The sequence below is a fragment of the Leopardus geoffroyi genome, chromosome A2 (assembly GCF_018350155.1).
Source record: "Leopardus geoffroyi isolate Oge1 chromosome A2, O.geoffroyi_Oge1_pat1.0, whole genome shotgun sequence".
Classification (NCBI taxonomy): Eukaryota; Metazoa; Chordata; class Mammalia; order Carnivora; family Felidae; genus Leopardus; species Leopardus geoffroyi.
This window is the reverse complement of record NC_059331.1, coordinates 3122074-3144728: the sequence shown is the minus strand read 5'-3', so window position 1 is coordinate 3144728 and position 22655 is coordinate 3122074. Positions and strand designations below refer to the sequence as shown.

At 60.7% G+C, this 22655-nt stretch overlaps 2 protein-coding genes, 1 long non-coding RNA gene and 1 other non-coding gene across 8 annotated transcripts; 2 read left to right on the top strand and 2 right to left on the bottom strand.

The window, feature by feature from the left end:
• Window positions 1-3: 3 nt before the first annotated feature.
• SIRT6 (sirtuin 6) lies at window positions 4-8936 on the top strand. Its single transcript, XM_045491548.1, has 8 exons — window positions 4-445; window positions 2248-2375; window positions 2742-2924; window positions 5130-5189; window positions 7023-7118; window positions 7214-7294; window positions 7803-7926; window positions 8026-8936. The coding sequence occupies exons 1-8, from the start codon at window positions 221-223 to the stop codon at window positions 8365-8367; spliced, it is 1239 nt and encodes a 412-aa protein (XP_045347504.1). The 5' UTR covers window positions 4-220; the 3' UTR covers window positions 8368-8936.
• LOC123605125 lies at window positions 1394-2852 on the bottom strand. The gene is made up of 3 exons (XR_006715586.1): window positions 2736-2852; window positions 2133-2369; window positions 1394-1875 (listed from the first exon to the last, which is right to left on the bottom strand). It is a non-coding gene; the product is annotated as an uncharacterized LOC123605125 (long non-coding RNA).
• Window positions 8937-9643: 707 nt separating the features above from the next.
• On the bottom strand, window positions 9644-18387 carry CREB3L3 (cAMP responsive element binding protein 3 like 3). Of its 5 annotated transcripts, none has more exons than XM_045491547.1 (10): window positions 18244-18387; window positions 17601-17729; window positions 16680-16950; window positions 15727-15839; window positions 15001-15138; window positions 14100-14206; window positions 12111-12179; window positions 10837-10921; window positions 10582-10634; window positions 9644-10381 (listed from the first exon to the last, which is right to left on the bottom strand). In XM_045491547.1, exons 1-10 carry the CDS (start codon window positions 18268-18270, stop codon window positions 10123-10125), a joined length of 1251 nt encoding a protein of 416 aa, XP_045347503.1. In that variant the 5' UTR covers window positions 18271-18387; the 3' UTR covers window positions 9644-10122. The 5 variants fall into 5 exon arrangements, with proteins under 5 accessions (XP_045347503.1, XP_045347499.1, XP_045347500.1 ...); XM_045491543.1 differs by having other exon boundaries at window positions 10582-10678; window positions 18244-18386; XM_045491544.1 differs by having other exon boundaries at window positions 10582-10678; window positions 15001-15135; window positions 18244-18386.
• Window positions 18388-21384: 2997 nt separating this feature from the next.
• LOC123607771 lies at window positions 21385-21488 on the top strand. Its single transcript, XR_006716914.1, has one exon. It is a non-coding gene; the product is annotated as a U6 spliceosomal RNA (small nuclear RNA).
• The last annotated feature ends 1167 nt before the right edge of the window (window positions 21489-22655 follow it).

The following is a 22655-nucleotide window of genomic DNA, read 5'->3' as shown; positions in this document are numbered from 1 at the left end:
TTCTGAAATGTGCAGCAGACAGAGCCTTGACTAGAAGCACAAGCTCCCTGTCGTCCCGAGAGGCGTGGGGACCTCAATTTACTCATTTGCAAAAAGAAGAAAGGGGAGCACCGGCCGCTTGTGCCCCTCACTTTAGAGGTGACTGCAGAACTCTCACGTGGACGGCTGGCCCCGTTTCCCGCTACCTAAGGAAGCGGGCTCCTCTTTGCCAGCAGTTGAGATGGCGCCTGCGGCGTCAACGCGAGGCGCATGCGCCTTGGAGGGAGAGGCTGGCCGCGCAGGGCGGAACGCGGCTCCTCCTTCCTCCCCGCCCTGCCCCGTTTCCGGCGGAAGCGGCCTCAACAAGAGAAACTTTATTGTTCCCGTTGGGGCGGCGAGGATGTCGGTGAATTACGCGGCGGGACTGTCGCCGTACGCGGACAAGGGCAAGTGTGGCCTCCCCGAGGTGAGCGCGGCCCGGCGTCCCGAAGGCCGCCCCCAGCGCCACGGGCTGGGCGGGGCCGGGCAGCAGCGGGGCATTGTGGGAATATCGGGAGGCACTGAGGCTAGACAATGGGAGGGACTTCCCAGTGGGGAGGGGGCGGGAAGTGACGCCCCCTGCTCTCCCGGGGACTGGAACACCCCTCCGCCCCCAGCCCCGGGTCGGCCCGGCGGGATAGAGGGAGGGACCCGCGTCGGTGGAAAGTCCTGAAGTTCTCTGATGGGGGAAGCCAGGGACGGAGTTGCTGGCGGAAGGCACCGCAGGGGCGAAGGCGAGGAGATGGAAATAAACACGCTTGGGGACCAAACTAGGCCACAGAGGTTTCCAGAGCCAGGGCCGGAGGGGCCTCACGTGCCGGGCCGGGGAGCTGACACTTTATCCTGGGGGTGGTGGACAAGGGTTCTAGGCGGGATGATCGTAGGTACGTGTCAGAAAAGACCCCTTCGCCCACTGCAGGACTTGGGGCGAGTCCTTCCCTCTGGGTCCCCTCTCCCCTTCTGGAAGCTGGTGGGGGGAAGACTGCCCCCATCCCCCAAAGGCTGGTCTGTGAGGTATTTAATAGCCCTCAGAATCCCTCCGGAAGTCCCTCTCCTCTTCCTGCCAGTCCATTAGCTGGATTCCACAAACATTTATGGGGCGCCTACTGTGCACCAGGCACTTCCTAGGCCCTGGGGCCCCAGTAGCGACCGAGACAGACAAAAACTCCTGATTCTAGAGGGGAGACAGACAAAGGGCAAGTCAATGCAAGAAGTCAGATGATAGTAAGCTTCAGGGAGACCAGTAAGGCTGGGAGTCGCCAGGAGAGCCGGGGCTGCGTTGAAACCAGGGCCCAGGAGGCACCACTCAGATGACTTCTGTTTTCTCCATTTTTTTTTTTTTTTTCTTTTTTTTTATTGTGGCGAAACACACAACGTGAGAGGTACCATCTTAGCCATTTTTTAAGTACACAGCTCAGTGGTACTGAATACGTTCATGCTGTTGTGCAACCACCCCCACCATCCATCTCCAGAACTTTCCATCGCCCAAAACTGAGACTCTGTCCCCATGAAGCACTGACTCCCCGCCCCCTGCCCCACCCCTGGCTCCCACCCTCTGCTCTCTGTCTCTGTGGACGGGACTCCTCTAGGGACCCCCCGTGAGTGGGGTCGCACAGCGTCCTTCCGTGTCTGGCTTCTGTCACTGTGCACGGTGTCCTCCAGATCCATGCACGTGGTGACAGGTGTCAGGAGGTCCTTCCTTTGGGAGGCTGGATCATATTCCAGTGTGTGGATGGACCACACTGTGTTTATCTTTCATCCGTCGGTGGACACTGGGGTTGACTCCATGTTGTCGCGGTTGTAAATGATGCTGCCATGAACGTGGGTGTGCAAGTGAGGGGACTTCTCAGCCAAGACCTAAAGGGGATGAGGGAAGAGCCATGTGGGAGAATTCCAGGCAGAGGGCACAGCCTGTGCAAAGGTCCTGAGGCAGCACCAGGCCTGGCGTGTTGGGAGGAAAAGTGAGGAGGCCCCGAGGGGCTGCAGCAGAGAGGGGGAGGAGTTGGGCAGGTCGTGTAAGGCCTCGGGCCACTGGGAGGACTTAGGTTTCTACCCTGAGGCATGCAGGAGCCCTGGAGGCCTGTGGGTAGAGGAGGGACATGAGAACAAGCCACCTTTTCCAATCACTTCTCTGCCCTGGGCAAGGCAGGGGCATTCCCATCTGTGGCTAGCCGCCTTGCCACAATGGGACATGTTTTGACCCCTCCCTTCTGCTCTGTCCCCGGACAGATCTTCGACCCCCCGGAGGAGTTGGAGCGGAAGGTGCGGGAGCTGGCGCAGCTGGTCTGGCAGTCCTCCAATGTGGTGTTCCACACGGGGGCCGGCATCAGCACCGCCTCGGGCATCCCCGACTTCAGGTCTGTGGGCACGGAGGGGAGGTTGAGGCAGCACTTGCTGCCATCCTCCCCTGGGGGATGTCGGCCGGGAAAGACCCTGCCCTTACAGATGCGTCCCTTTAAGTCGCGCCACATTCCACTCACACCCCATTGGCCAGAACGTGGTCACCTGACCCCCACCTAGCTGCAAGGGATCCTGGGGAATGTAGTCTTTTGCCTGGGCTCGCTGGACCTGCCTGCCTATTGGGATCCTCTTACCTTAGAAGATGGGAGGATTGGTATTAGGGGTAATCAGCTCCTAATGCAAATATTTTTCTCCCTTTTCTCTCCTTTTCTGCCTCCCTGATCCCTGAACTCTCCGTGTCTCTCCCCGCCTGCCACCTTCAGGGGCCCCCACGGCGTCTGGACGATGGAGGAGCGGGGCCTGGCCCCCAAATTCGACACCACCTTCGAGAGCGCGCGGCCCACGAAGACCCACATGGCACTGGTGCAGCTCGAGCGCGTGGGCCTCCTGTGCTTCCTGGTCAGCCAGAACGTGGACGGGCTGCACGTGCGCTCCGGCTTCCCCAGGTGACGCCCGGGTCCGGCCCCGCGCTCTCCGGGCCTCGGTTTCGTCGTCTGTAAAAGGGGGGGGTTTGGATGGGCCGATGCAGGGGGGCAGCCGGGAGCAGCGCTGGGCACTGGGTGGGAGCCCAGAAACCAGAGCTGTCCTGTGTCATCAGAGCTGCCCGGGCACGGATCGAGAATTGGGGTGCCCTTTCCCGGTCCCGGGGGGGTGATTCCAGCCCTGACCGCTCGGGGCCTCCGGCGGCCCGGACTATGGCCCAGACTGCCCTCGGGTCCTCAGCTGCCAGCCCCACAGCCTGGCCACGGGCCGCTGTGACATCCCCCTCGGGGCGAGGCCAGGGGAAATTGGGCGTGGGGAGGAGGGTGCTGAGAATTTAGAACGTTCCTAGTTGGGTTTTCATATCCCTCGTTACTGCCTCCATAGTGAACGTGAACGCTAGTAGGGCAAAGGACTGACTTTTCTTTAGGTGTTTTTTTTTTTTTTTTTAAGTGTATTCGTTTATGTTGAGAGAGAGTGAGTGAGTAGGGGAGGGGAAGAGAGCGAGGAGGAGAGAGAGAATCCCAAGCAGGCTTCACACTCAGTGCAGAGCCCGGTGAGGGGCTCGAACTCACAAACCGTGAGATCACGACCTGAGCTGAAATCAAGTCAGACGCTTAATTGACTGAGCCACCCAGGCGCCACCCCCCTCCCCGCCCCCAAAGATAAAATTTCTCTAGAAGTCTGGCAGTTCTCACAACCTAGAGATGTTGCCACGTTTGGGGACTTCACCCTTTCGACATGTAACTAACTAAGCCTCCAGCCCCCTCTGGCTCAGGGTTACCGTCGGGCTCCGGTCTGGGCCGGAACCACTGGCGTCTTATCCTTCGGGTCAGACCGATTTACTAGGCACGTGGCTACAGGCCTGCCCCTCGGGACCTGTGTAGACATTTCTAGAAACAGAAACAAACGTTTTTTTCACTGTGCAGTGAGTACGTTCAGCGGCACGGGAGGATAGGGCTTTTACGGGCATGTGGGGCAAGCCGGCGACATCTGTGTCCCCAAACAGCCGGACAACACGGTAGGGTGGAGGCGCGTCGGCAGATCGAGAGTGGGGCACAGCCACCCGCTGGCACGCTCCTTCCCAGAGGCGGAGGGCAGCACCTTGGGGTGGGCCGGCAGGAGTCCACTTGGGGACCGCAGTGCCTCCGACCTCCTGTACCGTGGGTTGCACACCCGCGTGTGCCCAGCCATCCCTGGCACCCACCGCCTACGCCTTCACTGCGTCACCGGTCTGTGTGTGTGTGTGTGTGTGTGTGTGTGTGTGTGTGTGTTGGAGGAGGAGGAAGCACTAATCCCCCAGCACCCACTGTGTGTGTGCAGACAGGAGCAAAACGGGTCACAGCCAACAACTATTTTGCCCAGCGCCGACCGTGTACCACACGCTATTCCAGACATAGGACACAGAGTACACAGGACAGACAGAAGCTCTACCCTCCCGGGAATCATCTAGGAGGGAGGAAACAGGCAGAAGACGAGACAAATCAGCCAAGTAAATTCTGTGTCAGGCGGTGATCCTTGCCATGGACCCAAAGGGGAAAGTTGGGCGGGAGTTGAAGCCTCGACCAGGTAGGTCAGGGAGGCTGTGACATGTGAGAGGTGACAGAGGGAGCCAGGGGACGAGCCTTCCAGGTCTGATCATTGCTCTTCCAAATAACCCAGAAGTTGGACACTGTGGTCCCATTTCACAGATGGGGACTGAGGCCCAGAGAGGCTAAGCGACCTGCCCAAGGTCACACAGCTGGGAAGCCAAGGGAACCAGGAGTTGCCCCCCACATTCCTCTGCCTCTGAAGTCCAGGCCCCTGGGCCACCCATCGCCTCAGGCTTTTGATTTGCAAACTGGGGATTAAAATTCCTGTCCTGCAGCCCCGGTGACACTTGGTGGTTCCAACACAATTGTGGATGGCTTTTGCGAAGGGAATGGTCTGCCCATGTGCAGAGGTAGGGTCAGCCATGAGGGCCAACAGTCCCTCCGGCTCAGAGAGGTTGGGCCATCTGTAAGGCTGTGGATGGTGGGGTCAGCAGCCAGAGGCACTGGAAGGAGGGAATCTGCTGATCCTAAGGTTGAAGCTTAGGGAAGGCTTCCTGGAGGAGGAGGGCTCAGTGCTCTGCCCGAAGCCTCAGGAACCAGAATCCCATGCCATGGCCAAGTGTCTCTCTCCTTCCGTAGGGACAAGCTGGCGGAGCTTCACGGAAACATGTTCGTGGAGGAATGCGCCAAGTGTAAGACGTGAGTGCCACCGGAGGGCGGGGGCGGGGGTGGGGGGGTGAGGCGGGGACAGCCCGGGCAGCTTACTGCTTCGCTTCCCATCACAAGGAAGGGCCTTGTGAGTCGCTTCTGACGTTGCCAGGGACCCAGGGAGGGGCAGGGCTGGGGCCTGAGCCTCCAGCCTGTGAGGCTGGGGGCACGAGTTCCTCCTGGAGAAGGACGTTCGTCCCCTGCAACCGTAACAGACAGCCAGAGGCTGAAAGGCGTAAAACAGAAATCTGTCGGCTCCCAGCCTGATAATGTTTTGTTTTTGAGAGAGAGAGAGTGAGAGCAGGGGAGGGGCAGAGAGAGAGGGAGACACAGAATCCGAAGCAGACTCCATCCAGGCTCCGAGCTGTCAGCACAGAGCCCGACGCGGGGCTCAAACTCACGAACCATGAGATTGTGACCCGAGCCGATCTCTGGTGCTCAACCGACTGAGCCGCCCAGCTGCCCCACAGCTCCCAGCCTGGAAGCTAGAAGTCCAGAAGGGAGGCTGTGGGGGGGGGGGGGGGGGGCTCCTTCCTGCCTCCTCGTGTTTTCTGGATGTTTCTCACAGTCCTTGGCTAACCACCCGCCTTCCTCCGTTGTCACGTGGCCTCCTCGCTGTGTGTCTGGGTCTCTCACAGGGGCATCAGTCCTGTTAGATTGAGACCACTCTACCCCAGTGTGGCCTCATCTTGACTCTATATCTGCAATGATCCTGTTTCCAAATAAGGCTACACTCTAAAGTATTGGGGGGTCAGGACTCCCAACATATCTTTTTGCGGGGACACAATTCAACCCATACCAGAGTGTGACAGAGGTAGGACCACCCGCTCTGGGAAGGCTGAGCCAGAGCCCTTCCTGGAGCCAGGGCCATCTGGGCGCATCTCCTCCTGCTGGCCGAGCGGCCGCACAGGTGGGGGTCCCCCCACTGCAAGGAAAGCCCTTGTCCCCCACTGTATTTTGAAAACTTTCAAATCCATAGGTGACTCACAAGAATAGTACGATGAACCCCCACCTCGCCTAGGCCAGGGCTCAGCGAGCTTTTCCTGTAAAGGGCCAGATGGTAACATGTGTTCAGCTTCGTGGCCCAGACAGTGTCTCTCACGACTGTGGGCTCTGCTGATGGGGCACGAGAGCCGCCACGGACCACACACGAAGGAATGGGCGTGGCCGTGTGCTGATAAAGCTTTATTCGTGGAAGCAGGAGGCTGAGGGCCAGATTCCACCCACAGGGCCATAGTTCGCGGGTCCCGACTAGATCCGACAACTGTTAACGTTTTGCCACACTTTGTTGGTTACTTGCTGTGCTGTTGAGGGGTAAGTGGCAGACCGCCTCGCCCACGACCCCAGACCCCCGAGACTCCACCTCCCTCCCAGGAGCTGCGCTCTCCCGTTGGCGCGGCCGCAGTGAGCTGTGAAGGAAGTCAGGGTAGTGCGATCACTCAGGGCCTGGCCCGTGTTCCCAGTGGCTTCTGGTTTTTTTGTTTCCTCGTCCGGGATCCCGCCCAGGGTCACGCTTTGCATGTCGTCATCGCGTCTCTTCAGGCTCCTCTGTCTGGAACGCTCCCTGCCCCTTCTGCTTCCACGCTGTTGGCTTTGGGGTGCGGCCCGGCCAGCTGTTTTGGGGAAGGCCCCCGTCCCCTGCTCTGGGTTTGTGGGATGTCTTCCCGCGCTTAGAGTCTGCCTTGCGGCCCCCCCACTCCCCTGGGACAACAGCTCCCCCCAAAGGAACAAGAGACACGCCACTGGGACCCCTGAGCGGGTGCCCCGGGAGCAGGTGGTGGGCTGACCCGACCCCTGCGGGTCCCCCTTCCTCCCCCGACACAGGCAGTATGTCCGGGACACCGTCGTGGGCAGTATGGGCCTCAAGGCCACGGGCCGGCTCTGCACCGTGGCCAAGGCCAGGGGGCTGCGTGCTTGCAGGTGAGTGACCCTTTGCTGCGCCCAGGGTCCAGGGGAGGGTGCGCGTCTCCGTCTGACCCCCATCCCCCCCCTCCCCCCCCCCCCCCCCCCCGCAGGGGCGAGCTGAAGGACACCGTCCTGGACTGGGAAGACGCCCTGCCTGACCGGGACCTCACCCTCGCCGACGAGGCCAGCAGGTCTGACCCCACGTGAGCCCAGACCGCGAGGTTCCAGCACGGGAGGGAGCCATCAGGAAAGGCTTCCCTGAAAGGGGTGGCCGCACCCTCGCTGGGCCTCGCTGGCCCCGTTGGTGACAGAGCCTTCTCACACCCTGTACGCCAGTCTCATGCGACGGGCAGGGAAACAGGCTTCAGCAAGCGGACGCCTCTGGCCCATGAGTCCCAAGCATCGGAGGTCACGCCCGCATCAGCAGCCCTGCTTCTGGCCGGGTGGGGAGGCTGCTCCGGGCGGACGGGAAGCTGGCACAGGTTGTGGGCGCCCTTGAGAGCAGAGAAGGGTGTGGAGCGAGCTGCCCAGGCTGGTCTGGGCGTGTTCCGGAGCACCAGGCGGCTGGTGGAGCACTGGGGCTCGAGCCAGGAGGGGCTGGCGGCCTCTCGTGCCTTGTGGGGCAGGAGGAGTAGGGCTGCCGAGACCTTTGGGAGGGGGGGGGCGTGGAGGGGCTCAGTCTCACCCTTCTTGTCCCAGGAACGCAGACCTGTCCATCACTCTGGGCACCTCCCTGCAAATCCGGCCCAGCGGGAACCTCCCACTCGCCACCAAGCGCCGAGGAGGTCGACTGGTCATTGTCAACCTTCAGCCCACCAAGCACGTACGTGCTGAGCCCACCCTGATGTACCCCCTGCTCCTCTTCAGACCCCTGCCTAAGCCCGGCCTCTCTTTGCACCCTGCCCCCCCCCCCCCCCCGCAGGACCGCCACGCCGACCTGCGTATCCATGGCTACGTGGATGAGGTCATGACCAGGCTCATGGAGCACCTGGGCCTGGAGATCCCCACCTGGGACGGCCCTCGAGTGCTGGAGAGGGCGCTGCCCCCCCTGCCTCGCCCGCCTGCCCCCAAGCTGGAGCCCAAGGAGGAGGCCCCCACCCAGCTCAATGGCCCGGCACCCGCCAGCCCCAAGCCGGACCCCTCCGCCGAGCCCTGTACCCAGCACAACGGCTCTGGGCCTACCAGCCCCAAGAGGGAGCCGCTGGACAGTCCTGCACCCCACAGGCCCCCCAAGAGGGTGAAGGCCGAAGCGGTTCCCAGCTGACCAGGGGGCCCGGGGAGGGTGGGGCTTTTTGTAGAGACCATGAGTCATCTTTTCTTACTGTTCTCACTTTGTTACTTTCACCTGCCCTTGCGGGTGGGGGGCAACCTCAGGGTGCTGAGAGCTGGGCTCCAGGCCCCAGGGCAGGCCCACCCCCCACTGCCTGTCTCTTTATGTTGAGGGGCCTGTGGTGTGGGCCTGGGGAGGAGCATTTTCACCCTGGACGCTGACCTTGGAGCTGACCCCAGGCACCTGCTCGTCCCTGTGCCCCAGCCCCTGACTCAGGATGCTCTGGGGAGGTGTGGCCAGGCCCTCCCTAGTTCCCAGCCTAAGCAAGAGTTAACTCCCTCTGCCCTCACACTCCCCATCCCCTGCCTGCCCCAAATCGCCTTCATGATCCCTCCGGGAGGTAAGGGGGGGCAGAGCCACCTTTTCGGAGCCAGACTTCTTGGGGGCACAGACAATAGAGGCTTGCACTGCCTTTGGGGCTAGAGGGAGAGAGAGGCGTGTTCACCTGGTTCCTCCAGACTTCCAGAAAAGTCTTCAATGCAATAAAAGCAGAAATTCTTGCATCTGAGTCTGCGTTTAACATCCACGACTTTGTGCCGGGTCCTAGTCCCGGGGAGAGCGGGGCAGGGGGTGCAGAATGCCCGGTCCCCTTGCCCCCTGTGGAGTCTGCCTGGGCCTCCCTGCAATCCGGGCCTGGGGGGGCCGTGGAGGAGGGGGACAATAGCGCAGCGGGAGCTCCTGGCGCCCTCTGTGATTATGTACTCCTGTGCGTGGTTTCTAGATATTTTCCCCCCACTGCTAGGCTGTGAGCCCCTTGATGACAGCCGCCAGTGGCCTTGGGCCGCGTTCGCAGCCCGCCCCCCACCTCCCCGCACCTGCGCAAAGCGGGTGGGGCGGGGCGCATCAGGAGAGCGCGGGCACAGCCGCGTTCCGGTGAGATCCCTTCACTTCCGATGCCTCGGTCTCCTCATCCGTAGAACGAGCGAGGTGGGCAGCGCGGCCCCCCTCCCAGGAAGGCAGCTGCCCTAGATCGTCCGAGGACGCGATGAAGGGCCTCCTGAGGCCCCCAGAGACCTCCGGTTCCAGGCGCGCCGCGCTCACCGCTCGAGGCCGCTCTCCAAGGTGCTGAAGACACTCCCGGCGCCTGGCCGGCAGCCTTTCCACCCTGGGGGTGGGGGTGGGGGGCCGCACCCCACTCCCCCTTCCGAGGCTGGCCCAGACGCTCCTTCCAAGAGCCGAGGAGCCCTAGACAACGCTTTGTGCCAACGTGTTCTGTCAAAATACTTTATTAAGGATCACTGCAATCTTAGAAAAGAGGCGCGGCTGTGGGCTGCGGTTCTGGGGCCAGGGTCCCCGTAGACTCAGCCAAGTGTGCAGGGGACAGGAAGGAGTCCCGGGGCAGGGGAGCTGTCGAGGCGTGGTGTGTGCGTGCGTCTGTCTGAGTCTGTGGATCACTCTGTATGTGCCCGTTCCTTTCTTTGCCTGGGTGTGTATTTCTCGGGCTCCGTGGCCCTGCGCTTGTCCTGTGTCTGAGCGTGTCCTGTGTGTGCCTGGGTCCGCGGGTGTGTGGCTGTGACTTTGTGCCATCTCCATCCTGGCACTTCCGCCAGGGTGTCACCTCTCACCCCCATGCCCGTTGCTGTCCACAGAAGGGCCCCTAAGCAGAGAGGCCCGGGGGCACGTCCGGAGGGTGTTCACAGCTCCTCCCCTGCTGCCTCCAATCCCCCGCGCCCAGGGCTGAGTGCTGGCTCAGGGGCAGTCCAGTCCAGCAGGGTGGCCCGGTTCAGCTTCTCCGTCGAGTTGTCTGCGATCAGGGTCGAGTTGTCCAACTCCTCCGTCAAGTTGTCCAGAGCCGACTTGCCCTGAGATTCCCAGTCTGCCCTGGGGCTGCCTGGAGACCCTTCCTGGGACGCGCCAGCTTTGGGCCGTGGTCCTGGGACCTCGGAGCCTGGTGTGGCGTCGGGGGCCACACGGGACGCAGCGTCGTTGTGCAAAGTTCTGGAGAAAACTGAGCAAGGGTTGGGAGGGTCACGAGGGACGGGCTTGGGGGCTGGAGTCCCTCCGTTCTCTGACCCCCGTCTCAGGGAGTAGCAGCAAGGAGCCCCCCCTCCCCCTGCCAAGCCCCAGAGGCCCAGTACAGGGGCTTAGGGAACCAAGGGGATTGTGTCCCTGGGGGTTCTGAGGGCACAGCTTCCCCGGCCCACCTACCTCGAACAGGCGCGTAGTCTCCGGCGCTCTCGGCTTTGTTGGCGACGAAAGGGCTAATGGAGGGCAGGACGATGAGGGCAAAGGAGAGCAGCAGGACCTGGCGGAGATGGGGGAGGTCACCCCATCCCTCCCCCACCCTGTGAGCAGAGACACCGAGGCCCAGCAGACACCGGGGGCTCACACTGCGCTCATCTTGCCACCCAGACCCCTTTGCCAAGGCCGAGGACGCCCGTCATCCTGGGGACCAGGACTTACCGCTATGCAGGTGCCCGTCTGGGCCGACTTGCTGGTGGACTGGACCACAATGGCCTGGAGCTTCTTCAGCTGCTCCAAGAGGGACCTTGGCAGGAATGGGCAGGCCTTGGCTGAGCCCCCCGGGGCCGTGATCTGGTCCCCATCCGTTTCTGGGGTCCCCCCAGCGCGGCTGACGTCTGAATCCCATCCATCCCTCATGGCCCCGCTGGTCTTTAAAGTCCCAGACTCTCCCTTGTTGCTTCAACAAATCTTCCTGAACATCCCACCCACTTGAACCCACCCACTTCTCTGCCACCCCACCCCCGTGACCCGGGCTGCCATTATCTCTCACCAAAATGCCAACCCAGCCTCTACTCTGGACCCCCAAGGCCTCTCTTGCTCCCCTAGGGTTCACGCTCCAAGCAGCAGCCAGATGGCACTTCTCAGACGTGAGCAGGCTTCTCTCGACCCTCCCAGGGCTCCCACGCCCCTGGGGTCAAAGCCCAAGTCCCCCTCGTGGCCCCCAAAGCCCCCCGCATGACCCGCCCCACTCCCTACCTGCCCTCTCCTCCTCCTCCTTCTCTCTCCCCCTCGCTTACTCTGCTGCAGCCACACGGGCCTCCTGGCTGTTCCTCCAACACGTCAGACCCAATTCTGCCCCAGGACCTTTGCACAGGCTGGTTCCCTCTGCACCAAGGACATTAGTCCCCCAGATCTTTTTGTAGCTGCTTCTTTCTCATCCATCAGGTCTCACCTCAAAAGCCATCACATCTGACCTCCCTGCCCAGAGTAGCGCCACCCCCCCACTCGCTCTCCGGGGCCTTAACCTTGCTTCACTCTTCTCCTCAGTGGCTATCGCTATGTGAATTATCTTTTACGGATTTCCCTTTGTCTTGAGTCTGTCTCCCACCAGACCATGAGTTCTTTAAGTAGGGAGCCTGTCTGTGCAGTGCTGTGGTTCCAGGGCCCAGAACTACGCCTGGCACAGACGACATGCTAAACAAATATTGAATAGACGGCCGCGCCTCTTAGAGCCGCACTCGGTTCTCCAGCACACCGTGCTTCCGGCCTCTGGCCGTTCGTCTGCCGTTTCCTCCACCGCAAACGCCTTTCCCCGACTCCAAGTACCCTCCAAGTACCCTCCTCCATGCAGCCCGCACCCTTGCTAGGTGGGGCCCCTGCCCCCTGCTCTGCTTTGCCATCACAGAGGCTGTCCCCCACATTGTCCACCCCTCCTGCAAGGGACTCTGGGGGCCGGCTCCCCTGTCCTCTCCCATAGCTGGACCGAGACTCACAGGTTCTGCTTCTCCAGATGCAAGACCTTCCTCTGAAGCTCCTGGTTCTGGGCAGTGCAGGCTGACATCCTGCAGGGACAATGCCACAGTGACCTCCAGAACCCGTGCGTCACCAACTAGCTCGGCTGACATCTCCCTGGGGGGCCCCATGTTACAGGCAGGGGACCCAAGGCCAGAGAGGGGAAGTCACTCATCCAAAGCCACCCAGCAAGTCTGTGGACAGGGCCCAGATCTGAACCCAGCTCTGCCTGGTTCCCAGGCCCCACGTCTGCACTGCTGTGGGGGCATCGATCTGGTCTGTGCCCCGAGGACGGGCCGTGGAATGCCAAACTCGGGCAGCGATGCTTCCAGAAGACTGAGTGGGAGGGTGATGGGGAGTCCACGGGGAACCGGGTTACAGTCCCCACCCTCCCTTGTGACCTCAAGCCGCTCTGCTCTCTGACCTCAGTCCCCTCACCTGTAAAAAGGGGCTACGATTACCTAGTTCACAGAGCATTTGGGTGGGAGAACAACACGAGATAAAGCTGATCAGGGGCTTCCCAGATTGCATCTGAGGACTAAGACAATGGTGACGAGTCCATCCGGGGGTTCCCGGATCCAGGCTGGGGGACCCATCTTTCCCACCTGTATCCATCTGTGGGCGTGGTCTGGCCCCAGACCAGCCAGCTGTGGGACTGAAATACTCAAATTCCCGCACGACGATATGTCCCAGCCAAGAGTACACCCCCCCCCCCCATGGAAAGGCCCTCCTTCTGGATGACTCATGGGATAAAAATAAGAATCCAGGACGTAAATTAGAGAAGATTCAAGGGCCAGATGGTAACGCCAATTGTGTAAATCACGATTCGAGAGGTGCGGCTAACACAGCGCGGAGAGGGACAGACCTTCACCAACCTTTACGCAGCTTAACAAGCTGGACGCACACGTGTTGAAAGTTCGCAAGAGAGCAACATAGCAACCCCCCCTCCAAAATCAAACATCAAGGGGGGGGGGCATACCAAATCTAAGAGCAGAAGTGGAACAACTAGAAAAGTACAGGTGGGTAGGAGATAAAAGCCAGAAAGCCACGCTCTGAAAAGAATAATTCAATAAATAAGTCTCTGGCAAGATTAATCAAGAAGGCAGGGGCGCCTGGGTGGCTCCGTCGGTTGAGCGTCCCCCTTCGGCTCAGGTCAAGATCTCACGGTTTGTGGGTTCGAGACCCGGGGCGTCGGGCTCTGTGCGGACAGCTCGGAGCCTGGAGCCTGCTTCGGATTCTGGGTCTCCCTGTGTCCCCCTGTCCCTCCCCTGCCGACAGCACAGAGCCTAGCAAACTAAGACGAGAGAACTGGGAACCATTGGATGTCGACGCATTTGCAGCGAGCAGCTTCCCGGACAAGTATGGCATCCCAAAACTGACATGGGAAGAAAGAGAAGACCCAGGGAGACCTGTAACCTTCCGTCAGGCCACTCCCGGCTTAGAGAGTGGGTCTGCTCGCGCGTTGCGCTTCTGTTAAAGAAGACAAAGGAGCCCGTCCCCTTAACAGAGTTAAGAGAGCGGCAGTTGGTGAAAGTGGGGTGCGCGGTTTTTTCGGAGGCGGATGTTCTGCCGAGAACGATCTCTCCTCTGTCCTTGCCACACACAACACGCACCATCAAGGAAACGACGGCAGCTCTGAGGACCAGTGGGGCTCACGCAGGCGGGGTAAGCACCCCAGCTCCAGGCAGAGCCCCAGGGCAAGACGGGTAATACATCCTCCTTTCTTGGGGCCTCCCGTTCCGTTCCAGGGGATAAAGGGACCCCGAGCCTGACCTCTGCCATCTCCGGCCATCTTCCCACGCTTGTTAATTCACATGACAAATGACCTCTCCCCGAGAGACAAAGGAAACCTCTCATTTTGTCAGCCCCCCCCCCCACACACTGTGACCTTAGCCCCATTGCACGGCTCTCCCTGGGTCTCGGTCCCCTTCCCGCACCCCAGAAGGGCACCCCGGGGGCCCCAGCCTTACCGAGTTTCCAGGCCATCAATATATTCCTTCTTCTTCTTCCGGCTCTCTTGGGCCGATTGCTTGTTCCGGATTTTCCGGCGGATTTTTTTCAGCGCTCGCTCTTCATACTGCACAGTGACATGGTGGGGTGGGGGGAGGGTCCACCCTGTCGTCCGGCCCCCATGACCTCACCCCTGCTCCTCCGGGGGGAGCCCTCCCAGACCCAGGGAGCTGGGGGCAGGCTCCCCATGACTCGAAGACCGCTTTCGTCCCCCTGAACTCGTGCAAAGTCTCCGGAGTGGGCGGGGGTGGGGGTGGGGGTCCCCGGGTCCTGAGCATTTTCCCAGATCCCAGAGTCCCAGGTAGGAACCGGCGGCCACACTCTGAGCGCTGGTGCGAGTGCGCCACCTTCTGGCCATGCCTGGGCACAGCGCCTTTCTGGGGGGCCCGCGGATGCTCCGGTGGCGATGGCGAACCCAGGTCTTGACATTGAGCGAAACGGGCTGGGCGGGGGCTGCGGGCGGACGGGTGGGCGTGGGGGGGGGGGGGGCACGGCCATGGAAATCGTGTGTGAACACTCCTGGCCAGAGACATTTTAGCGACCGATTCAAGCCTTCACAAAAATGCAGCGCGGCCCAGTCGAAGTCCGCGTGCAGGCCGTGGGTTGGGGAGGGGGCACAGGTCACCCCTTTGGGGAGCTCCGGCCTGCAAGGGGCTACGAGGCAGCGCGAAAGGCACAAGGAGGCCCCCCGGGGCCCAAACCGCTGCCGCCCGAAAGGCCACCCTTGGCCCCCCGGGAGTGGGGCTCTGCCCGCTGAGCTGGGCTCAAGGGCGAATTTCCGGGCTCCAGGGACAGACGCGTCCTAACACTCGAGGGCGGGTGGCCGCAGAAAAGGGGGCGAGGCCCGGGGCCAGGGCTCACCTTGGTGAGGGGCAGCTGGGTGGGCAGGGTGAGGCCTTCTTTGGCCAGAAGCTTCTTCTCGTCCTCCGTCAGCACCAGCTCCTGGCAGTGCTGGGTCGCAGGCCGGGGCAGGTGAGGGGCCCCCGCGTGATGCTGCTGCCGTGGGGGAGGGGGGGAGAGGGGGACACGGCTGTGGGGGCAGGGAGACAGCCTCCCGGAAGCGAAAGAGACACCGGACCCGGGACCCTATGGGCGCGTCTGCCGTGGGGCCCCCTCTGGCCCCGGGGCTGCAGAGAGCGAGCACCAGCCCCCAGAGCCGGCACTTCCGCATCCGGGAACCCAGTGGGCGAAACAGCGTCCGGCTGCGGCGCAGGTCACGATCTCGCGGTTCGCGGGTTCGAGCCCCGCGTCCGGTTTCCAGGCTGGCAGCCCAGAGCCCGCCTGCGATTCTCTCTCTCCCTCTGCCCCTCTCCCCTGCCCTCTCTCTCTCTCTCTCTCTCCGATAATAATAATAACGGGAAAAGATGACGCATTGAAGGCATTTAAAAGAGTGTCTGGCCCGTGGTAGGTACTTGGTAAGTTTCAGCTGTTTTAAAAAACGTTATGACGACGACCGTGGCGGCAAGCGCCCCACCCCGTGTGTGACTCAGTCTTCCCGTCTCCGAAATGGGAGGCATCGGGGCCCTACGAACCCCCGGCAGCCCCGCAAGGGCTGAAGTTCCGGGGCGTGGGGTCCGGGCTGCTCACCAGGTCGCCGCCGCCGCCCGAGAGGAGGAGGTCTTTCACCGTGAGGCTGCAGCTCGAAGGCAGGTCGGCCGACTCAGCCCGCTCCTCACGACGGAGGCCCTGGCTCCACATTTCTGAGCAGGGCAGATGGAGACAAAGACGCGGAGGGGTCACGCGCGGGCCCCTGAGCTCCCCGCTTCTACCTGCCTCCTCCAGCAAGGCCGCCAGGATTGACCGCAACGCGCTAGGGCCCCAAGGCCCCGGGTTGAGGGGAGCATCCCCGACCGGTGCCTCGGTCTTCCCGCCGATGGAAAACGGGAAGCCGACTCATCAGGACGTTGTTGAGGGACCCACTGCCAAGCCAGGAGGGACCGGCTGCTATTGGCCAGGGTTACAGGCTAGGTCCCCAGCCGGCTTGGCCTTATCTCCCCCTGGTCCTTGCCCAGGTCTGATTCACCTGCGGCTCCCTCCCCCTGGCACCCGGCACGCTGGAGGCAAGGTGCTCCCCAGAGCACAGACTTCGGGGTGGCTCAGCTCTCGGTTCTTATCCCGACTGTGCAGAGCTGTGTGGCCTTGGTGAAGTGACCAAACCTCTCTGAGCTTCCGTTTTGTTAACTCTCCAGCGAGTCTAATAAGAGCTAGAGGGACAGAGGACGGCCCTGCCGGCGGGGAGGGGTGTCTTCCGCATCAGGCCAGTTTTCCCCAGATCCAGGGGGGGAGCGTCTGAGGCCTGGGGTCCCCGGACCTCACGCCCTGTCACTGAACGTCTACTATGGTCCTGGCATCGAGGTACAGAGATGAGGTTGGAAGTGTGGCGCCTGGAGCTCAGCAGCTGTGACTCACAGCCTCACCTCACGGGGACTCCATCTCACCGTCCGGGAAATGGGCCCATGACAGCGTCTATTTCGGAGGGTGAGTGTGGGCGCCCAGCGCCTGGCACGGGCAAGGGCAGTGAACAAGGAAGGAGGACCCACCCAAGTCTATGGCCACAGACGCGTCCAGCACTTGGGCCACTGGTCCGGGGGGCCCGGCGAGGCAGGGGGCTCCCGGGTGGTAGGAGGGGCAGCCCGCGGGGGTGGTGGCTGCCCCACTGCGTGGAGGGGTGTCCTGGGAGTCGGAGGGCAGGTCTTCAGAGATGCCACTGTCACTGGCTGCAGGAGACCAGATCGGGGAGCTGGGCACCGAGTCTCCAGAAGCCAGGATGGAATTGAGGAAATCATCTGAGTCTGGGCCTGGCAGGACCTGCTGGGGCAGAGAGAGAAGGGCGGGCATTAAAACCTCTATACTGGGGGCGCCCGGGGGGCCCAGTCGGTTGAGCGTCCGACTTCAGCTCAGGTCACGATCTCGCGGTCTGTGAGTTTGAGCCCCGCGTCGGGCTCTGTGCTGATGGCTCAGATTCTGTGTCTCCCTCTCTCTCTGCTCCTCCCCTCGTAGCACTCTGTCTCTCTCTCTCTCTCTCAAAAATAAACAAACATTAAAAAAAAAAAAAATTTTTTTTTAAACCCTCTATGCTTTGTTCCTGATTGCTGTGTGACTGAGCAAGCCACTGATCCTCTCTGGGCCGCACTTCCCCTTTCTGCCAGACAGACGAGCTAACGCTCCTTCCTCTGGGGTCGTTGGAGCCTCAACACAATCTCGTAGCATGGGTACCACCCGAGGCACAAGCCCCGGGTTGGAGTTCAAACCCACCCCCAAACTGCTGTGTGACCCTGGACAAGTTACTGCCCCTCTCTGGGCCTTGGCTTCTCCACCTGTAACAAGCTAATGTCAGCCACCCCTTAGGGTGGCTGAGAGGGTCAGCACAAGGATGTGCTTTGCTAAGAGTGGGCGCCGTGAGCCCTAAACGCTGCACGAAGCTGAGCGAGGCTCCGGTCTGAGGCCTGGCGTGTCCTCACCTGGTCCTCGAGGTGGCCCCAGTCCTCGCCCAGCTCTACGTGTCTCAGGATGCCGTCCTGATGGTCAAACAGCAGGTCCAGGAGCTCCAGGCTGCCAATGGGGCCCATGGGACCGGTGGAGGAAGCCATCTGGGGCAAGGAGGGGACAGGCGTGAGGGTCACACAGCCCCCTCTCCTCCCACCTCCCATCTGCACACCACCCCGACGTCCGTGGGCCTCAAGTCCCCGCCCCCCCACCCCCCGCTCAGCCCCCGGGCTCAGCCCACCGCTGCCCTTGGAGTTTCCTTCTCCAGAAGGGCCATGAGCTGACATGGGCTTCCTCAGGGCATGGAAGCTGATTTCTTTAAAAGTGCTAGAAGGTGCAGGCATGGGGGCGGGGGGGAGGGGAGCAGCCTGGTCGACCCCTGGGGGGCCGATGAAACTAGTTCCCTTTCCCCCCTGCCCATCCCTACTCTCCCCTCCCGGAGGAAAGACAAGGGCAGCCCCTGGATGGAGGCAGGACTTCCGCTGTGACATGCTCTCTCCGAGCCCCGGTCTTCCCATCCGTGCAATGGGGGCGTGAGGCTCCTTCCACCTCTGGGAGTCTGGGGAGGGTTTCCTGGCCGAGACCTCCCTCTCCCGTGGCCCCCGGGGCACGGCTCACCTTTCCAGCTGCTAAATCCCCATTCATGAGGCCGGCCAGCTCTGCCTCCAGCCGCCTCCTGAGTCTGCCCAGATCCGGAGCTCACCCCACAACCGGGCTCCCAGGCTCCCCGCGCTCCTCTCTGCGGCTCTGTAACCGCCCCCAAAAGATGCTGAAATAGCGTGGGGAGGTCCCGGCCCATCCCCGGGTGCCGATTGGGGGACAGGCCCGACGGACAGGGTTCAGGGCCAGTGGCACCAGGGCAGGCTGGGGGAAGGGAGGGAAGACCGTTATCTTGATGTTTTGTGCTTTCCTGGCCTGCAGTGGGCAAAGGCCAAAGTCTGGGGTGCCTCAGCTTTGCCATGACCTCTCCCCTACTTCCAGGGACTCTTTCTCCTCTGAGTCCCGGGACGCCGGGCTCCAGGAGAGCCCAGGGCCCCTGACTGGGTCCGGTCCACCCTCGGGACAGAACAAAGCCAAGAGGCACGGCCCAGGCCTTTGCTGAAGTCGCCCCCTCCTGCCAGAAGCTACCTTCCCTCGGGGGCTGGCAACCTCCTATCCACCCTCTAAGCCCTCCACAGACAAACTTGAGCAGCGTCCCCACCCCCCACCCCCCCGCCCCCGTTCCTTCTAGAATCTTCTATGGGTCATTTACTCACTGAATGTGGATTGAGCCAAACTGGTTCCCACCCCAGGGCCTTTGCACTGACTGTTCCCGCCGCCCAGGACTAACTCCCCTCCCCTCCCCCTGTGACTCTGGACTGTCTTCACAGGTTCATAAATGTTCGATTATTTGTGAACCAGCCCAGATGGCTGAGAGGCGGTGGGTGACCCCTGCCCCCAACAGAGGAGCCCTGCCCCATGGCTCTTCGTGACATCACGACATCACGGTTGTCACGGAACCCCCTCACCGTTGGAAATTTTCTCGTCTGTTTCCCTGGTTTTTTGTCTTCCCTCATTTCTCCCCTCCCCACCCACCCCCCAGGGCCTTGTGGGCTAGAATGGAGTTTCTTTTGTTCTCTGCTGGGCCCCCAGCATCTAGGAAAGTGCCCGGTACACGGTGGTGCTCAATCAGCTCTCGCTCACGGAGCGCCTCCTGCGTGCCCACCACTTTTAAAGGTGAGCTCTGAACCCAGTGTGGGGGCTTTTGCACTCAGGACCCCAAGATCAGGAGCTACGTGCTCTACCGACGGAGCCAGCCGGGCAACCCCTTAAGATGGTGACATTTAAGTACAACCCTGAAGGACGAGAAAGAGCCAGCCATGGGAAGATCTGGGGGAAAGGTGTTTCCGGCTGAAGAAACAGCACATGCAAAGGTCCTGGGGTAGTACCCGGGCTGGCCTGTTGGGGGGAACAGGGAGGAAGCCCATGCGACCGACAGGAGCAGGGGGAGAGAGGGAGGAGGGGAGGGCAGGGAGGGGATGCGGGGATCAGGGAGCCTTGGGGAGTGGCTACAGTGAAGGATTTTGTTTATACTCAATACAGCAGGAAGGTGTTGGGAGCTCAGTGAATGGAGGACGAAAGTGGGCCTCTGTATGCCTGGTGCGACGTTAGGCACTAGGGTCACAGGGGTAACTAAAACACCCTCCTTGCTTCCAAGAAATTCCCCTCCCGGTGTGTTTTTTTCTCAACGGACCAATCATCATTTATTCACGGTACAAACATTAAATGAGGACCTACTACGTGCCATGCCTGATGCGGTACAGCAGCTGTTCCCCCAGGGCACAGGGGACCACGTCTGGGGATGCCTGTGGCTGGAAGGACAGGGGGAGCTCCCGGCACGGAGGGGGTGGGGCCGGGGAAGCTGCTCAGTCCTTCCCCCTGCCCCAGGCGCCGGTGGCAGTGGCGGGGGGGAGGGGGATGTCTCTGAATCACCGTCCCCTCTGGTCGCCGGTGCCCTTATCTCCCTAAGCCTCCCAATCTTTCTCACTTCCTCTCTGCCTCTGTAACCACCGTGTTGGCTTTTTTTAAGGGCCGTGTTTGGCTTCGCTTGGCTTTAGTGATCCCCAGTCATAATATTTATTCGGCCTCTGCTGTATACGGCGCTTTTCCTACACAGCAGGTGCATGAAGCGGGCGAGGTTCGACTTGTAGCTTCTCCTGCCTCCCTCCGCCTCCCTCTCTGGTGCGACCCTCAGGACCTCAGTGCCCTGGAGACAGAGCTCTCCCTCCTCCTCGTACCCAAACCCGCCCGAGGGAGGGGTCTGGCAGCACTCACTCCCCCCTCCCTGTAGATTTAGACCCCGTAGGGCCCCTCCCCAAGATATTTGTATTTAAAAAAAAAAATGTGTTTTTATAATTATGGACTTTAGAAGGCGTTTATATGCCCCAATGAAGAGCTATCTGAACAAGTAAGATAAGGCTGGGCCGGACTCTGACGCGACCTTCCCACAGTGGAGTCCGCATGGCTGATGGGGGTCATATCAACCCGGTTTGGGAAATTGGGTGGTTGGACGCACCTGTCCCTGATGACTCAGCAATTTCGCTCCTGGGGGGTTTGTCTAAGAGCGACGCAAACCTGTGTTCGCAGCAAGAAAGGGACGTTCCCGCCGAGACTTGAACGTGAACGTGTGAACGTCGGTAGCAACTTGACCCAGAGTTGTCCTGGGCGGGAGGCAACTCAAATGCCCGGCGGTAGGGGAATGAGCAAACCGGCCGAGCCAAGCGACGCGGCGCCACTCAGCCCTAGGAGGGGACACGGCACGAGTACGCGCACCAGGGGTGACTCTCGGGGACGTCGAGTCGAGAGACACCGGTCACCAAAGAACGCACGCTGCGCGATTGTACCCATACGACATCCACGACGGAGGCCAAAGCATCACCGGGAACAGAAAGCAGTTGCTGGGGTGTAGTGGGGACCGCGGCGCGAAGGGACTCTTTGGGGTGCTGAAAGTCTTCGCTCTCCTTACTTTTAAATGTTTACTTATTGGGGCGCCTGGGGGGGCTCGGTCGGTGAAGTGTCCGACTTCAGCCAGGTCACGATCTCGCGGTCCGTGAGTTCGAGCCCCGCGTCGGGCTCTGGGCTGATGGCTCAGAGCCTGGAGCCTGTTTCCGATTCTGTGTCTCCCTCTCTCTCTCTGCCCCTCCCCCGTTCATGCTCTGTCTCTCTCGGTCTCAAAAATAAATAAACGTTAAAAAAAAGTTTTTAAAAAATAAAAGTAAAAATTCGTTCTCGCCTCGTGTGCTAAAATCGGAACGATACAGAGAAGATAAGCATGGCCCCTGAGCCAGGATAACACAACCGGTTTTCAGCCCCCCCCCCCCCGTGAAGACAATACCCTCCCCATCGAAAATGCACCAGGTTAGTGAAAAAGGCCGGTGCGGGACACAGGAGGCCCTGCGTGAGTGAAAAAAGGAGACGTGAATACAGATGCCCCTTTGTGGGAAGGTTATAGACCACCCCCGGAGGAGGTGGGACTTGGGACAGCTTTCAGGGCTGGGCGCGCTCCCGGAGGAGAAGGGCTTTCTAGGCCTCATCACTAACGCTCTCCGAATCCGAACCCACGTACCTGTGGCACAGCTTCCGAGGAAATACAATTTCAATTTTTTTTTTTTTTGTTTAAGGAACAAAACCATCACGAACCGAGGATCACGCCTTCTCCCCAGCGTTTTCAAGTTTTCTGATGCAGAGGCAGCAGGTATTCGAGTTAGCATTTAAGAGCTGCTTTTCCTACCGCCGTGAATCGCTTCACCTGTGTCCCCAAAGCCCAGCGTTCCCACGTTCCCACGGGGGCTCGATGCCGCCCTTGTAACGTTCTGCAAAGAAGGAAATGCCTGTCTTTCACCACAATTGCTTTCTCCTGGTGTGAATGCTAAAGGGTCAATGATTGCCGGCCGAGCCCCGCCAGGAGGTAGTTCCCCCAGATCCGTGTCTTTCTCGGGGATCCCTCTGCCTTTCCATCCCCGAGGATTCCTCGGATGGTTTCCAACGGCGCAGAGGGAACATGCGCGCGAAGCTCTTTGTGCTAATTCTAACTAAAGTGTGAATGACCGACACCCGGTTCACGCATTCCTTTTTCTTGGGAACAGATACATTTTCTAGTGGGGTTTGGAGGAATTGTAGCTCAAGTCCGGATTAGCTCTTAGGTTCTTGCCCCGGGGCAGAATTCATCCCGCCCCCCCCCTCACCCTACCCCCGTGTTTGTTAGGTATAAATAGTTCTAGTAAAAGGTGAATAACTGATATCGAGCTCATATATCCCTTTTCGTGGGAGCATTTACGTTTTCTCATGGAACTTGAAGGCAATGTAACTCCAAGATTAGCTCTTAGCTTTCCTCCCAGGGCAAAAGTCACCCCTCTGGGGTGTTACTTAAGTATAACTACATCCAGTTCAAATATGATGACAGATGTTAGGTGGGTACATTGTTTCTCCTGGGAACATTTACATTCTCCATGGCAGCTCAGATCTATATCAGCCCTTAATGTTTTGCCCAA

Bases quoted from the DNA above. Each gene is read 5' to 3' on its own strand.
- SIRT6 (XM_045491548.1), top strand. From the start codon at position 221: ATGGCGCCTGCGGCGTCAACGCGAGGCGCATGCGCCTTGGAGGGAGAG. The intron at 2,376-2,741 runs GTCTGTGGGCAC...TGCCACCTTCAG, and splicing joins TCGGGCATCCCCGACTTCAG to GGGCCCCCACGGCGTCTGGA. The intron at 7,927-8,025 runs GTACGTGCTGAG...CCCCCCCCGCAG, and splicing joins ACCTTCAGCCCACCAAGCAC to GACCGCCACGCCGACCTGCG.
- CREB3L3 (XM_045491543.1), bottom strand. From the start codon at position 18,270: ATGAATGGGGATTTAGCAGCTGGAAAG. The intron at 17,730-18,243 runs GTGAGCCGTGCC...TCCTTGCCCCAG, and splicing joins GGGATTTAGCAGCTGGAAAG to ATGGCTTCCTCCACCGGTCC. The intron at 10,922-12,110 runs GTGAGTCTCGGT...ATTCCTGCCAAG, and splicing joins CATCTGGAGAAGCAGAACCT to GTCCCTCTTGGAGCAGCTGA.